This window comes from Pecten maximus, chromosome 17 (genome assembly GCF_902652985.1).
Source record: "Pecten maximus chromosome 17, xPecMax1.1, whole genome shotgun sequence".
NCBI lineage: Eukaryota > Metazoa > Mollusca > Bivalvia > Pectinida > Pectinidae > Pecten > Pecten maximus.
The window spans coordinates 26,854,285-26,871,469 of NC_047031.1; the positions used below are offsets into that span (position 1 = coordinate 26,854,285).

Sequence of the window (17,185 nt, forward strand, 5' to 3'; positions counted from 1 at the left end):
CGATAAACAAATCAACTACCAAACAGATATCATTGTTCTTTTGCTTATAGTTCCTAAAATATATTTCATTTCACTATGTATATTTTGTTAACTATTGCAATATATTGCAATACAATTTTACCAAAAATAGACTTATTTTATTAACAATAGATTTATTATTAATGGGCATGACAATTTGATAACGGGATCTACATATTTCAATCCGTTGCAATTCCTTTGAAGTCACATATTGTATTATTATTAAACTAAACCAATAATGACTATGGCAATTATCTGGCACACTAATTCATGGCAATTTCTACTTCTATTTCATAAAATATCAATCTGATTCTGAAATGCCAACTAAATAGACACAACATTATGACAATGGATGTGATATGGTCTAAACCAAAAAGTACTGGTCATTAACGGGACAATCCTTCGTTTGAATAAAGTTTAGGTCGTTATCATTGAAATTCATGTTAAATGTGTATTTTTCCTAAGAAGAAAAATGTTTTTCCACTAATACAATAGTTTTACTCTCAAGATAGACCAAAATTCATCGAATATTAAGTCCTGAGAATTCTTAATTCGACCCGAAGTATCTCTAACTACGGCAAAGACATAGGCATTTTTATATGATACGCTTTTTTCCCTGTACATTTACGCGTTAATTCTATTGCCCCAAAGGAAATGATATTCTGCATTAAGATTACCTGTACCAAATAATGCTTCAGCCCAAATTTGATCGGTGAACTTTGACCTGGACTATTTTCTTTAAATCACGAAGATTAATGGTTTTGATTGGTTAACGCCTGTAAGTCGCTTTACAATGTCAGGGAAATTACGAAAATTTCAGTTTTGCATATCAATCAGCGTAAGTTCACCTTAGGTCATATCATTACATCTAAATGTTATTGTAAAAGGAAAACACGTTGACACCTTTACAAACTTACAAAACACACAAGCTGAAGCTCGTTCCTTTTTTATCATTTTGAAAATTACTAACTCGAGTGAAATACCCATACAACGATCTTTCATTGTGTAATCTCTATTCAAACAGATATAACAAGAGGCCCAGAGGGCCTGTATCGCTCACCTGGTTTCATGAGATATGAAACAAGAATGATGCTTGAGTATATTTGTTGCTGGTATTGCTACATTGTATGTCAATATATATCATAAGCATATATGGGTACATGTACATTGGTTTTATTTTAATACTAAAAATGCCACAAAGTGCATTAATCCATGAAATGAAATTGACTTTTGGCGCGACCCATAGGGATGCTACCACACAAATGTGAGTGATATCCATTGCTTAGTTTCAGAGGAAAACTTGTTTAGACCAATGGACCCCGTTTGACCCTGCCCTCTGCCCCCTAGGGGGTCAGCTCCTTCCTTTATACAATTTTGAATCCCTACTTCAATCCAATAGGATGCTACCAGTCAAACCATTGCTAAGTTTCAGAGAATAAGTTGTTTAAATCAATTTAGCCAAATTGACCCCTTTTGACCCCACCCCTCAGCCCCCTGGCGCCCCGGGTCAGCCCCACCATTTGTACAATTTTGAATCCCCACCCCATAGTGATGCTACCAGACAAATATGAGCGATATCCATTGCTCGGTTTCAGAGAAGAAGTCGTTAATATCAATATAGCTATATTGACCCATTTTGGCCCCACCCCTCAGGCACCTAGGGGGTCAGCCCCACTATTTGTACAATTTTTAATCCTCACCCCATAGTGATGTTACCAGGCAAATAGGAGCAATATCCTTTGCTTGGTTTCAGAGAAGAAGTCGTTTATATTAACAGAGCCAAATTGACCCCTTTTGGCCCCGCCCCTCAGACCCCTGGGGGGTCAGCCCCACCATTTGTACAATTTTGAGTCCCCACCCCATAGGGATGCTTCTGACCAAATTTGGTCAAATTCTGATCAGTGGTTATGAAGAAGAAATTGTTGACGGCGGACGACGGACGGACGACGGACGCCACGGTATGGCATAAGCACACCTTGGTCCTTCGGACCAGGTGAGCTAATAATAACCATAGAAGTGATCAGGCCAAATTGTTACTGGCCATTATTTTTTCTATTTAGTTAAAAATCGGCTAGAAGCTGTGATGCCCAATTAATGAGCATGATGTCCTTTATCATTTTATAAACATAAAAATAAAAACAAGCAAATTAATGGAACTAATACTCCTCGCTTTCCTGACATATTTTTGTGGGTATTTTTCTCCATAAAGGGGATGACATCTAGGGTAGCGAGCCAATCATGTACATGAGTATTGTGGAACACTATAAGGGGAAACACATCTAGGGTAGCGAGCCAATCATGTACATGAGTATTGTGGGACACTATAAGGGGATGACATCTAGGGTTGCGACCCAATCATGTACATGAGTATTGTTGAACACAATAAGGGGATGACATCTAGGGTAGCGACCCAATCATGTACATGAGTATTGTGGAACACAATAAGGGGATGACATCTAGGGTAGCGACCCAATCATGTATTGTGGACATCTATAAGGGGAATAACATTGAGGGACGCGAGCCATCATGGATGATGCATTGTGGACATCTACAAGGGGATGACATATAGGGTAGCGAGAACATCATACATTTTGGACAAAGAAAAGGGGAAACAATCATTCTTTATCGATCTATGTAATAGGGACAATATCTAGGGTAGCGAGTCATCCATGTGTCGTGGATGAAGGTTTTTCTTCACACGAAAGTGCAACTTAATTCAAATTAGACTACTGATTGAACATCTTATCACAATAATTACATGTGTAAGGATTTTCTCTTCTATGTCTCTTCGCACTGAGCCACTAATAACAAACATCACATTTGTACATTTTCATCTGTATGAAGACGAAGGTGCTGTCTCCTCACATTAAGACTTGTCACTTAACGTCTTAACAGAAATATTACGTTTGTACGGGTTTTCTCCTGTATGGACACGAAGGTGACTCCGCACATTATACATTCTATTGAACCCTTTACCACAAACATCACATTTGTACGGTTTTTCTCCTGTATGGACACGAAGGTGTCTCCGCACATTTGACATTCTATTGAACCCTTTACCACAAACATCACATTTGTACGGTTTTTCTCCTGTATGAACACGACTATGTGCGGTCAAATCAGGCCGCTTACCGAACCCCTTATGACAAACATCACATTTGTACGGTTTTTCTCCTGAATGAAAACGAATGTGTCTCCTCACATTATACATGCTATTGAACCATTTACCACAAACATCACATTTGTACGGTTTTTCTTCTGAATGAAAACGAAAGTGGTGTTTCTTCACACTGGCCTTTTCTTTGAACAACTTTCCACAAACATCACATTTGTACGCTTTTTCTCCTGTATGGACACGAAGGTGCCTCTTTGCTTGAGACTTTTCAATGAACCTCTTACCACAAGTATCACATTTGTACGGCTTTTCTCCTGTATGGACACAAAGGTGTCTCCTCACATTAGACATGCTAGTGAACGCTTTACCACAAACATCACATTTGTACGGTTTTTCTCCTGTATGGACACGAAGGTGTATCTTTGCTTGAGACTGTTTAATGAACCCCTTACCACAATAATCACATTTGTACGCTTTTTCTCCTGTATGAACACGACTATGTGCGGTCAAATCAGACTCCTTACGGAACCCCTTATGACAAACATCACATTTGTACGGTTTGTCTCCTGGATGAAAACGAAAGTGGTGTTTCTTCACACTAGCCTTTTCTCTGAACCTCATACCACAAACATCACATGTGAATGGTTTTTCTCCTGTATGGACACGAAGGTGTGTCTTCAAATTATACTGGTCGTTGAACCCCTTACCACAAACATTGCATTTGCACGGTTGTTCTCCTGTATGTTCAAGAAGGTGTCTCTTCACAGATGACATATCACAGAACCCTTTACCACAAACATCACATTTGTATGGTTTTGTTCCTGTATGAACACAAGGGGGTTTCTTTGTAACATACTCCGACTTGCATCCCTTACTTTTCCCTTTATGCATCCGGACATGGCGGTGCAACCAAGACCTGAAAGTGAAGCCTTTTCTACACACATCACAATTATATAATTTTCCTCGTCTATGCAGCAGGGAATGCCTCAATAACAATGACTTAATGTTGAAACCTTTACCACAAACATCACACTGGTAATATTTTTCTCCATCTCTTTTATTGTGGCTATTACGTTTCTGCTTTTCTGAATTGTACCTTTCTTCTTCGCCAACATCACATTTTGATGTTTTGTCCTCGAAGCTACTATTTTCTTCTAATTGCTGGTATGATATTTTGGCAGACGAATGAAATCTGGTATCCACTGCAGCCATATGCGTGGCATCTAAAACGAAAGATAGGATCATGTATTTGTAGTCTAGCAAAGACGTTTCATATGACAGCCAGAGCAAGCAGAGGTAGAAATTCACCTGGCCGAATGCAATTTCTACTTGTACCATACGTATACTATGCCCAGTATCTGTTTCAATAATATATACATGTATATACATATAAAGAGACCCAGAGGGTCTGCATTGCTCACATGGATATTTCAGTAACTATGGCAAAATATTGGAAAAAGAATGAAGAAACATTTCAATTATTTTCCTACTTTTCAACTACCTCTCTTAACAATTGTTTGAACTACAGGTGGACCAAATTCTGTCATTCTCGAAAAAAGAAAGATGACTTTAATTTATGTATTTTCCTTGTTTCCACTATTGGGCCCACTTTCTCTCATCCCAGGAATGTCACATTCTTTGTTTCTGCAACATTAGATCTCGTTTGCCTAATAATCCTCTAGACCAAATTTGATTAAAATCCATCAAATTGCTTTAAACAAGTAGTTATCTTAAACAAGAGATCCCAGAGGGATCTTGGCGCCCACCATTGAATGATCTTCATAGGTTCCATGTCAGATTGATCTTTTCCCTACTTTTCCCTTCATTTTACTAATCTGTGCAAATTGAGACATCCCTCCAGTACTTTTCAAGGGAATCCTAGCTATATAAGAAATTTGAGATTTAACGATAATGGCTGTTTGTTTGCCAGGTTGTTTTCAGGACAGACTGGTCCAAAAATGCAATACAAGGGACCAAGGGGAACCTACATATGAAATTTGAGAAATATCCATTCAGTACTTTGAGAAATAGCGATAACAAACTTTAATTTCTCAAAATCAAAGATGGCTGTCTGTCGGCCATGTTATTTTCAGATTGGTCTCAAAATGCAATATGCATAACTAAGCACCAAGGGAAACTTACATATGAAATTTGAGAACGATCCCTTAAATACTTTCTCAGAAATAGTGATAACAAACTTCAATTGTCAAAATCCAAGATGGCTGCCTGTCGGCCATGTTGTTTTCAGATTGGTCTCAAAACGCAATATGCATAACTAGGCACCAAGGGAAACCTACATATGAAATTTCAGAAAGATCCATTCAGTACATTCTCAGAAATAGTGATAACAAACTTCAATTGCCAAAATCCAAGATGGCAGCATGTCGGCCATGTTGTTTTCAGATTGGTCTCAAATCGCAATATGCATAACTAGGCACCAAGGGGAACCTACATATGAAATTTCAGAAAGATCCCTTCAGTACTTAATCAGAAATAGCGATAACAAACTTCAATTGTCAAAATCCAAGATGGCTGCCTGTCGGCCATTTTGTTATCCATTGGTCTCAAAAGGCACCAAGGGGAACCTTCATATGAAATTTCAGAAAGATCCCTTCAGTACTTTCTCAGAAATAGCGATAACAAACTTGAATTGTCAAAATCCAAGATGGCTGCCTGTCGGCCATGTTGTTTTCCGATTGGTCTCAAAATGCAATATGCATAACTAGGCACCAAGGGGAACCTACATATGAAATTTGAGAAAGATCCCTTCAGTACTTTCTGAGAAATAGCGATAACCAGAATTGTTTACGGACGGAGGGACGGACGGACGGACCACGGACCACGGACGCAGGGCGATTTGAATAGCCCACCATCTGATCTGATGATGGTGGGCTAAAAATTATCATTTTTTACCATATTGGGCCCTGTGCCTTTCTTGCCCCAAGGGAATGACATTCTTCATTTAAACAACATTAGATTACCTTTACCCAATAATGCTTCAGCCCAAATTTCATCAGAATCCATTCAGACATTCAGGACAAGAAGCAATTTAAATATTAACGCCATAAGGCCCTTCCCTCCAAACCCTTGGGATCAAAATCCTCAATTTTTACATTAGATCTGCTTTGCCCAATGATGTTTATACATGAGTTCAGAACGAGTACTGGATTTAAAGAACTTACTTCTATTTCCCCTACTGAGAGCCATATCTACAGCAAATCACCTCCCTTTATATTGAGTTAGCTAGTGTTATTTGTGTTGTTTCTGAACGGTTCACGTGTTGTCTGGTAGAAAATGTCACTCCCACACTTTTTTCTCCTAAATGAAAGTTCTAAAAAGATGACTCATATGCTCTTTAATATGGTGTATTAACATGTGAAATTTGAGAAAATTTTTATTATGTTTAAGAGGCTAAGATGACTTACTTGTACTACCAGTCTGTTTTTAGAAACAGCAAATTTGATCGCAACATTATAATTTTTTAAACTCCTATTTCACACCCGCATATTACAGTGTATCATCCTCGTGGAAGTTTCAGAAAGTTCAGGTGCCTGGATTCTGAGATAATCTACATCAATGTAAGTACCAGTGTTAAAATGGAAGAAAGGACAGAAAAACAAATGGAAGAAAGGACAGTAAGACAAATGGAAGAAAGAAAGGACAGAGAAACAGAAACAATGATGACGATGTATGGACCTGATAGTAATGGGTAACCATGATTAAACATTTCCCATTTCATTTCAAGTACATTCAATCTTTGATTTTATCAATTACTTGGATTGGTTGGTTTAGTATTGTTTAACGTCACATCATCACCTATGGCCATATCAGGACAGCCTTCAATCTGTACAAGATGCATGCTTGGCTGATGTGTGTCTACTTTGGGACGCTGTGTTATGTTTATATTTGTCTCCTTCTGATAGAACGGAACTGATTCTGACTTTATAGAGCTACTTCACTGGTTAAAGCATACTGCCTATAAGACATCCAGCAGGACACCCCATCCGGTCACATTATACTGACAACAGGCAAACCAGTAGTCCAACTCCCAAAATGCTGAGTGCTAGGCATTGTAATAGACTCTGGTATGTCTCAGCCGGGGGACAGAAACCAAAGCATTTCCCACAGGGACGAAAGCTCAACTATTTTTTGTCCTTAGATTTTACAGATGTATACACCCCATTCCCCTTCTTGGGTCCTTCTACTCTAACTCCAATGAGACATATAATTTAATGGATTATTTCCCTACCTTGATTTTCATAGACTTCTCCATTGTTGGACTCTGTTGCATCAGTAACGTCACCTATGTTTGCCTCCCTTTGGTCAATAACTTCTCCTATGCTTGTTTCCCTTGGGTCAGTAACTTCTATGCTTGTCATCCTTGGGTCAGTAACGTCTATGCTTGCATCCATTTGGTCAGTAACGTCTATGATTGCCTCCCTTTGGTCAGTAACGCATATGCTTGTCTCCCTTGGATAAGTACTTTCCCCTGATGCCAGGTCTATCTGGTGCTGCTTCCAACATTCCTCCTTGGTTTTGGTCCTCACCATCTGCTGTACCAACTCCCAGAATTCTGGGTGGTCCTCGGGTATGAAGGTAACAGCTCTGTAAGACAGATAAATAACATAACCATGACAACCTCAACATGGACTCTGGTATCATATAATTATAACTAGTATTCATACTTAAAAAGAGGCCCCATGGACCTCTATGGCTCATCTCGCATTAATCGGAGAAGTGAGTTAAAGGGGAAACATCTTCGACTTCAAACTTGAAAAAATATTAAAGACCTTATATAATATAAAGAACATAGGTCATTCATTTGAATATCAATGCCCTAGACAGGCAGCAGCCATTCGTCCAAGCATATCACTGGCCAATGTCATCATTCTCAGCCTTTTAAATTTTCAGAAGAACTTGTTTTATTGTTTTACACTGTGACCCTGGATATAAGACTAGATTATTCATTTGATACAAATTAGGTAGCCCTATATCCCAGCATATAACATCACCAACCATAAGCCTCTCTACCTCTTTGTTAGCTATATTGAGATGAAGACATTTGAAAATAGGTTAAGGTCATTTAGTTGAACAAACTTCATAGCCTTACATCCAAGCATTATACAGGACCAACATCAGTTTCTTGGGCCATTTGGTTATTGAGAATAGGTATATATCCGGTTGTTCAAATTGTTTTAGAAAATTTTATCCCCGAGACCTTGAATAGAGTATGTACGTAAAAGGTCATTCATTTCAACAAGTCCTTCATCCCAACATGCTGCTTGCCCATTGTCAGGTCTATTAGTGTTGCTTCCTTCAATATACAATACCATACCTATCGCGATACTTGTCTCATGATATCAAACATATCATGGCACATTTATTTTTCAATAATCAACAAGAGGCCCAGAGGGCCTGTATCGCTCACCTGGTTTCATGAAATATGAAACAAGAATGTTGCTTCAGTATATTTGTCGCTGGTATTGCTAAGTCAATATATATCATAAGCATTTTATATGGGTACATGTACATTGGTTTTATTTTGTACTAACAATGCCAAAAAGTGCATTAATCCATAAACTGAAATTGACTTTTGGCGCGACCCCATAGGGATGCTACCACACAAATGTGAGTGATATCCATTGCTTAGTTTCAGAGAAGATCTTGTTTAGACTAATTGACCCCTTTTGACCCTGCCCTCTGCCCTTGGGGGGGGGGGGGGGGGGGGGGGGGGGGTCAGCTCCTTCCGTTATACAATTTTGAATCCCTACCCCTATAGGATGCTACCAGTAAAACCATTGCTAAGTTTCAGAGAATAATTTGTTTAAATCAATTTAGCCGAATTGGCCCTTTTTGGCCCCACCCATCAGCCCCCTGGCGGCCTTGGTCAACCCCAACATTTGTACAATTTTGAATCCCCCACCCCGTAACCATGCTACAATACAAATGTGAGTAATATCCATTGCTTAGTTTCAGAGAAGAAGTTGTTTAAACAAATTGACCAATTTTGGCCCCACCTCTCAGGCCCCTTGGGGTTTAGCCCCACCATTTGTACAAGTTTGAATCCCCACCCCATAGGGATGCTACCAGGCAAATATGAGCGATATCCATAACTTCGTTTCAGAGCAGAAGTCGTTTATATCAATTCTGCAAAACTGACCCCTTTTGGCCCCGCCCCTCAGCCCCAAGGGGGTTGGCCCCATCATTTGTACAATTTCAAATTCCTACCCCAATGTGATGCTACCAGTAAAATATGAGAGATATCCATTGTTTGGTTCCAGAGAAGAAGTCAATTATATGAATATAGCCTGATTGACCACATTTGGCCTCGCCCCTCAGGCCCCTGGGGGGTCAGTCCCATCATTTGTACAATTTTGAATCCCCACCCCATAGTGATGCTACCAGGCAAATATGAGCGACAGGCATTGCTCGGTTTCAGAGAAGAAGTTGTTTATATCAATATAGCCAAATTGACCACATTCGGCCCCACCCCTCAGGCCCCTGGGGGTTCAGCCCAATCATTTGTACAATTTTTAATCCCCACCCCATAGTGATGCTACCAGGCAAATATGAGCGACAGGTATTGCTCAGTTTCAGAGAAGAAGTCGTTTATAACAATAAAGCCCAATTGACCACATTTGGCCCCGCCCCTCAAGCCCCTGGGGGAACAGCCCCATCATTTGTACAATTTTGAATCCTCACCCCATAGTGATGCTACCAGGCAAATATGAGCGATATCCATTGCTCGGTTTCAGAAAAGAAGTCGTTTATATCAATATAGCCAAATTGACCCCTTTTGGCCCCGCCCCTCAGGCCCCTGGGGGGCCAGCCCCATCATTTGTACAATTTTGAATCCTCACCCCATAGTGATGCTACCAGGCAAATATGAGCGATATCCATTGCTTGGTTTCAGAGAAGAAGTCGTTTATATCAATATATATCTAAATTGACCACATTTGGCCCCGCCCCTCAGGCCCCTGGGGGGCCAGCCCCATAATTTGTACAATTTTGAATCCTCACCCCATAGTGATGCTACCAGGCAAATATGAGTGACAGGCATTGCTCGGTTTCAGAGAAGAAGTCGTTTATATCAATATAGCCCAATTGACCCCTTTTGGCCCCGCCCCTCAGGCCCCTGGGGGCCAGCCCCATTATTTGTATAATTTTGAATCCTCACCCCATAGTGATGCTACCAGGCAAATATGAGCGATATCCGTTGCTCGGTTTCAGAGAAGAAGTCGTTTATATCAATATAGCAAAATTGACCCCTTTTGGCCCCGCCCCTCAGGCCCCTGGGGGGCCAGCCCCATCATTTGTACAATTTTGAGTCCCCTTCCCATAGGGATGCTTCTGACCAAATTTGATCAAATTCTGATCAGCGGTTATGAAGAAGAAGTCAATTGTTGACGGACGGACGGACGGATGGACGGACGGACGACGGACGGACGACGGACGACAGACGCCACGGTATGGCATAAGCTCACCTTGGTCCTTCGGACCAGGTGAGCTAATAAAAAAAATAACACTATCTGTTTCAGCTACATATATATGGAACCATATTTTTTCTAAATAGTGGTTTAAGTGAAGCAGGCGGCTCTTTCAATTCTTAAAATTCACTCAATGAAAAGCACTTTCGCTGCCATGCTTGTTTTGGGTGACAAAAATGATGCAGAAAACCAGAAACGTCATGATCTTGAAAACTGGGGGCAAAAATGTGAGGAAAAATTATTGTGAACAAACCATGCTGATTATACCATGTTATGTATTGTCCAACGGATTATCATTGCAGCAGTAAGGGCTATGTATGAGCCTGTTGGTTCTGAGAAGAGCAAACAACTGATCATGAACCTTGGTTAATTAAGCCTAGAGTTACCAGGGCTTGACCACCACTGGAGTAACACTTGACCAAACACAACTGAACCTTGGTTAATTAAGTCTCGAGTTGTCAGGGTTTGACCACTGGAGTAACACTTGACCAAACACAACAGAACCTTGGTTAATTAAGCCTCGAGTTATCAGGGCTTTACCACTAGAGTGACACTTGACCAAACACAACTGAACCTTGGTTAATTAAGCCTCGAGTTATCAGGGCTTGACCACTAGAGTGACACTTGACCAAACACAACAGAACCTTGGTTAATTTATAACCCTAGAGTTATCAGGGCTTGACCACTAGAGTGACACTTGAACAAACACAACTGAACCTTGGTTAATTAAGCCTCGAGTTATCAAGGCTTGACCACTAGAGTGACACTTGACCAAACACAACAGAACCTTGGTTAATTTATAACCCTAGAGTTATCAGGGCTTGACCACTAGAGTGACACTTGACCTAACACAACAGAACCTTGGTTAATTAAGCCTCGAGTTATCAAGGCTTGACCACTAGAGTGACACTTGACCAAACACAACTGAACCTTGGTTAATTAACCCTAGAGTTATCAGGGCTTGACCACTAGAGTGACACTTGACCTAACACAACAGAACCTTGGTTAATTTATAACCCTAGAGTTATCAGGGCTTGACCACTAGAGTGACACTTGACCAAACACAACTGAACTTTGGTTAATTAACCCTAGAGTTATCAAAGCTTGACCACTAGAGTGACACTTGACCAAACACAACTGAACCTTGGTTAGTTAACCCTAGAGTTATCAAGGCTTGACCACTAGATTGACACTTGACCAAACACAACTGAACCTTGGTTAATTAACCCTAGAGTTATCAAGGCTTGACCACTAGAGTGACACTTGACCAAACACAACTGAACCTTGGTTAGTTAACCCTAGAGTTATCAAGGCTTGACCACTAGATTGACACTTGACCAAACACAACTGAACCTTGGTTAATTAAGCCTCGAGTTATCAAGGCTTGACCACTAGAGTGACACTTGACCAAACACAACTGATAACCCTAGAGTTATCAAGGCTTGACCACTAGATTGACACTTGACCAAACACAACTGAACCTTGGTTAATTAACCCTAGAGTTATCAAGGCTTGACCACTAGAGTGACACTTGACCAAACACAACAGAACCTTGGTTAATTTATAAGCCTAGAGTTATCAGGGCTTGGCCACTAGAGTGACACTTGACCAAACACAACTGAACCTTGGTTAATTAACCAATTATCAAGGCTTATCAATTATGATATATAAGTTACTGCCTCAGTATACTTTCGCTCCTACGCTTTTAAAGTAGTTGATTCACTAATAAATGGGCCTTGTATGTATACCACTTGATCTGCATCTACCATCAAACCGTCATCCCATCCTTGATAGCCAAAAAAGTTATTTAAATGAAATACAGTGTAAGGGTCATGAAAGTCAGAGATTTGTTAAAGCAATTAAGAACCTTCCATTTATGAACAGCATTTGATTCTACCTTATTTGGATCTTGAGAGGAAAAGTTTTGAAATATCAGTCAAATTGACTCTTTTGCCCCTGCCCCTAAGTCCCCTGGGGGTTTGGGTCCATACAAACACACTTTTGATTAACCTTTTACCAAAAAAGGTTTTTATGAAGTTGAATTGAAATCTGTTCAGAGGATTCTGAGAAGAAGTCGAAAAAGTAAATTGGGTTATTAATTGTCAGACCCATGACAGATAACACACAAATTGTGATTAGAATAGGTCTTTTGAGACTTTGAAAATTTGAGTCTAAAACAGTAATCAACGGGTGAGGACCATTTTTATCCAATTAGGTGATTTTCAATGTCACAATAAATACATCAACAGGAATTAGCACTAGTTACCTCCCCTTAAACATGCAACTAGGCACAGCAATCATAATAATTTGTATGTGAATCTATATCCAGTACTTACCGACGCAAATGTGTGATCTCGTAAGAATTCCATTGCTGTCTTTTTATTGGTGTAGTAGTACCAGAAATGGCTGGTGATTTTCTTGTTCTCATGATCACATTAGCAACATTTATTTCTATTGTTTGGAAAAATGGCCTGTTCACTAGCTAAAGTACTCCTGAAATCTTTTCTTATACATGCTCTTTACTATCTTTTTCTGTCCTCTTCACTAGATACACCTCAGATCTTTTCCTATATCCTCTTCACTAGATACACCTCAGATCTTTTCCTATATCCTCTTCACTCGCTACTCCTCAGATCTTTTCCTATGTCCTCTTCACTAGATACACCTCAGATCTTTTCCTATGTCCTCTTCACTAGATACACCTCAGATCTTTTCCTATATCCTCTTCACTAGATACACCTCAGATCTTTTCCTATATCCTCTTCACTAGATATATATATACACCTCAGATCTTTTCCTATGTCCTCTTCAATAGATACTCCTCAGATCTTTTCCTATATCCTCTTCACTAGATACACCTCAGATCTTTTCCTATGTCCTCTTCACTAGATACACCTCAGATCTTTTCCTATATCCTCTTCACTAGATACACCTCAGATCTTTTCCTATATCCTCTTCACTAGATACACCTCAGATCTTTTCCTATATCTACTTTGTTGTCGTCCTTCATCTCATTAACTCAGTCTGTTCAATCTGAAATGAACAGTAGATAAAATATGTACGCTATATATACTTGTTTGCCTTTTTTCTTAAGATTTTCAAAAATATTAACACTCGCCAAGGCTCGTCACTTTAGTGTTTCTTTATACACACCAAAATAAAGCTTAAATTTTAAGACACTGACCATGGTTTCTCAATATATAACATAGTGACACATGAAGGAAGCCCTGATTATGACCGAGTCTAAAACTCACGATCTACGGCATCCAATCGCCAAACATTAGCTCTCCTGAAGTATTTAGCTATTAAAACCGACTGAAACAGTAAAAGACATGCACAGATCAAAATCAATAAAAATAAATAAAATTGTTTTGCCTGATTTGTGAGATATTTATGGCTTGAATTTGAAAGATAATTGAATATGTTTGATAAACAAGAGGCCCAAGTTCCTAAACGGTCATCTGACTCTAAATTAAAGACCTTTATACTATTATACTAATATGCATTCTCTGTAGCGAGTATAGTTAATTACAACGTTGCAATGTTTGCCATGGTGGCCAACCAACACGAAAAATAACAGCACTTGATAACGACTATTTCAGGATCATATCTGGTAAGTAACAGCTGAGTCCCACTGGTGTAATTCGAGAAGATGTTTGAAATAGGTGTTGTTCAGGAAAACCATGATTGCACAATCATGTTACAAAATGGCCATCTTGGCTGCCATGTCAAAGTTGTTACGAGGCCGAAAAATATCAACACTTTGTTGGCTCTCCTTCCTTAACATCCTAACCAATTTTCAGCTCAATGGCACCAGTGGAACTGGAGAAGAAGTTTAAAATGTGTTTTCAAGATGGCTGCAATGGTGGCCATCTTTGATTTCTGACCGAACTTAAAAAATAACAACACTTGGTCAGGACTATCTCAAGATCATTTCAGATAAGTTACAGCTGGATCCCACTGTTGAAATTCGGAAGAAGTTTTAAATAGGTGTTGTTCAGGAAAACCATGATGATTGCGCAATCATGTTACAAAATTGCTGCCATGTCAAAGGTTTTACAAGGCCAAAAAAAACAACACTTTGATGGCTCTCAATCCTTAATATTATCACCAATTTTCAGCTCTACTGCACCAGTTGAACTGGAGAAGAAGTTTAAAATGTGATTTTCAAGATTTTTGCCATGGCGCCCATATTGGATCTCTGACCGACCTGAGAAATAACAACACTTGGTCGTCTCAGGATCATTTCTGGAAAGTTACAGCTGAATCCCAATGGAGGTACATGAGAAGAAGTTTGAAATAGGTGTTGCTCAGGAAAACTATGATTGCGCGCACGCAATCATGTTACAAAATGACAACTATGGCTTGCATGTCAAAAATTTTTACTTGGCCAAAAATAATAACACTTTGTTGGCTCTCCATCATTAACATCATTACCAATTTTCAGCTCAATGGCACCAATGGAACTGGAGAAAAAGTTTAAAATGTGATTTTCAAGATGGCTGCCATTGCGGCCCTCTTGGTTTTCTGACTGAACTGAAAAATAACAACACTTGGTCAGGACCATCTCAGGATTGTTTCTGGTAAGTAACAGCTGAATCCCACTGGTAGAATTCAAGAAAATTTTGAAATAGGTGTTATTCAGGAAAACCATGATTGTGCAATCATGTTACAAAATGGTCATCATGGCTGCCATGTCAAAGTTTTTTACGATGCCAAAAAATAATAACAAGCTACATAGCCCTTACCCCAACATGCTACAGGCCTAATATAAAGTCCCTATGCCTCCTGGTTATTGATAAGAAGCCATTTAAAGATTATAGCCTATTTGGCCCATGTGACCTTGAATGAAGGTCAAGGTCATTTATTTGAACAAACTTGGTAGCCCTTCACCCAAGCATGCTACTGACACAATATCAAGTCCATATGCCTCTTGATAATTGAGAAGTCGTTTGAAAATTATAGGCTATTTGACCTGTGTGACCTTAAATGAAGGTCAAGGTCATTTATTTGAACAAACTTGGTAGCTCTTCACCCCAGCATGCTACAGGCCTAATTTCAAGTCCCTGGGTCTCTTAGTTATTGAAAAGAAGTTGTTTGAAGATTAAAGCCTATTTGACCCAATTGTGACCTTGAATGAAGGTCAAGGTCATTTATTTGAAAACCTGGGCCTCTTGGTTATTGAGAAGAGGTCGTTGGAAGATTAACGCCTGTTTGACCCCTTCGGGCAGGTGAGCTAACAACACTTTGTTGGCTCTCCTTCCTTAACATCCTCACCAATTTTCAGCTCAATGGCACCAGTGGAACTAGAGAAGAAGTTTAAAATGTGTTTTTCAAGATGGCTGCCAAGGCGGCCATCTTGGATTTCTGACCGACCTGAAAAATAACAAGAGGCCCAAGGGCCTTAACGGTAATCTTACACTAAATTAAAGACCCTTATACTATTGCAGTATGCATTACCTGTAGCTATCTCAGGATCATTTCTGATAAGTTGTAGCTGAATCCAACTGTTGGAATTTGAGAAGTTGGATAAAGGTGTTGTTCAGAAAACAATGATTGGACAATAATGTTACAAAATGGCCGCCATGGCTGCCAACCAAAGTTTTGACAAGGCCGAAAAATGACAATACGTTGTTGGTTATCCTTCCTTAACATCCTCACCAATTTCCAGCTGGAACTGGAGAAGGAATTCAAAATGTGTTTTTCAAGATGGCCACCATGGCGGCCATCTTTGATTTCTGACTGCCCCGATAAATAATAACACTTGGTCAGGACCATCTCATGATCATTTCTAGATAATTAGAGCTGAATCCCAAAGGTGGAATTTGAGAAGAAGTTTGAAATAGGTGTACATGTTGTTCAGGAAAACCATGATTGCGCAATCATGTTACAAAATGGTCATCTTGGCTGCCATGTCAAAGTTTTTACAAGGCCAAACAATAACAACACTTTGTAGGCTATTCTTCCTTAACATCCTCACCAATTTCCACCTCAATGGCACCAGTGGAACTTGAGAATAAATTTAAAATATGTTTTTCAAGATGGCGGCTAACACGGCCATCTTGGATTTCGGATCAGCCCGAAAAGCAACAATATTTTGTCAGGTTCATTTCTGGCAAGTTTCCGCTCAACAGCACTGGTGGAACTTGAGAAGACGTTTAAAATGTGTTTTTCAAGATGGCGGCCATTTTTGATTTCGGACGGGCGTGAAAAATAAGAACGCTTGGTCCGGACCATCTCATGATCATTTCTGGTAAGTTTCAGCTCAATACAACTAGTGGAACTTGAGAAGCAGTTTAAAATGTGAAAAGTTTCAGATGGCGCACAGCACACGGCGGGCAACCACAGGTACTTGTGGACATGATTATGATATTTCTAATTCAAATGTTTCATTATAGACAAGTAAATTATTGTATTTCAATCGCATGCTTAATTTGAAATTAATATCGTATCTCGGCCTTATAAATACTTAGTATCTATAAGGCCGAGATACGATATTTTTAAATACTTAGTATTTACAAGGCCGAGATACGATATTTTTTTCAAATTAAGCATGCGATTGTAA

General features: G+C 39.5%; 1 protein-coding gene across 6 annotated transcripts in view; it reads right to left on the reverse strand.

Moving 5' to 3' along the window:
* Positions 1-1,910: 1,910 nt before the first annotated feature.
* The window catches only part of LOC117315460 (gastrula zinc finger protein XlCGF57.1-like), a 42,824-nt gene continuing 27,549 nt past the window's right edge, over positions 1,911-17,185 (reverse strand). For 2 of the 6 annotated variants that reach the window (XM_033869655.1, XM_033869658.1), the window contains 3 exons: positions 12,957-13,589; positions 7,383-7,738; positions 1,911-4,356 (listed from right to left, as the gene is read on the reverse strand). In XM_033869655.1, coding sequence (XP_033725546.1) covers positions 2,885-4,356; positions 7,383-7,738; positions 12,957-13,048 — 1,920 coding nt within the window. In that variant the 5' untranslated portion in view covers positions 13,049-13,589 and the 3' untranslated portion in view covers positions 1,911-2,884. Of the gene's footprint in view, positions 4,357-7,382; positions 7,739-12,956; positions 13,654-17,185 lie in introns of all 6 variants that reach the window. The other 4 variants (XM_033869656.1, XM_033869654.1, XM_033869657.1 and 1 more) reach the window with 3 other exon arrangements.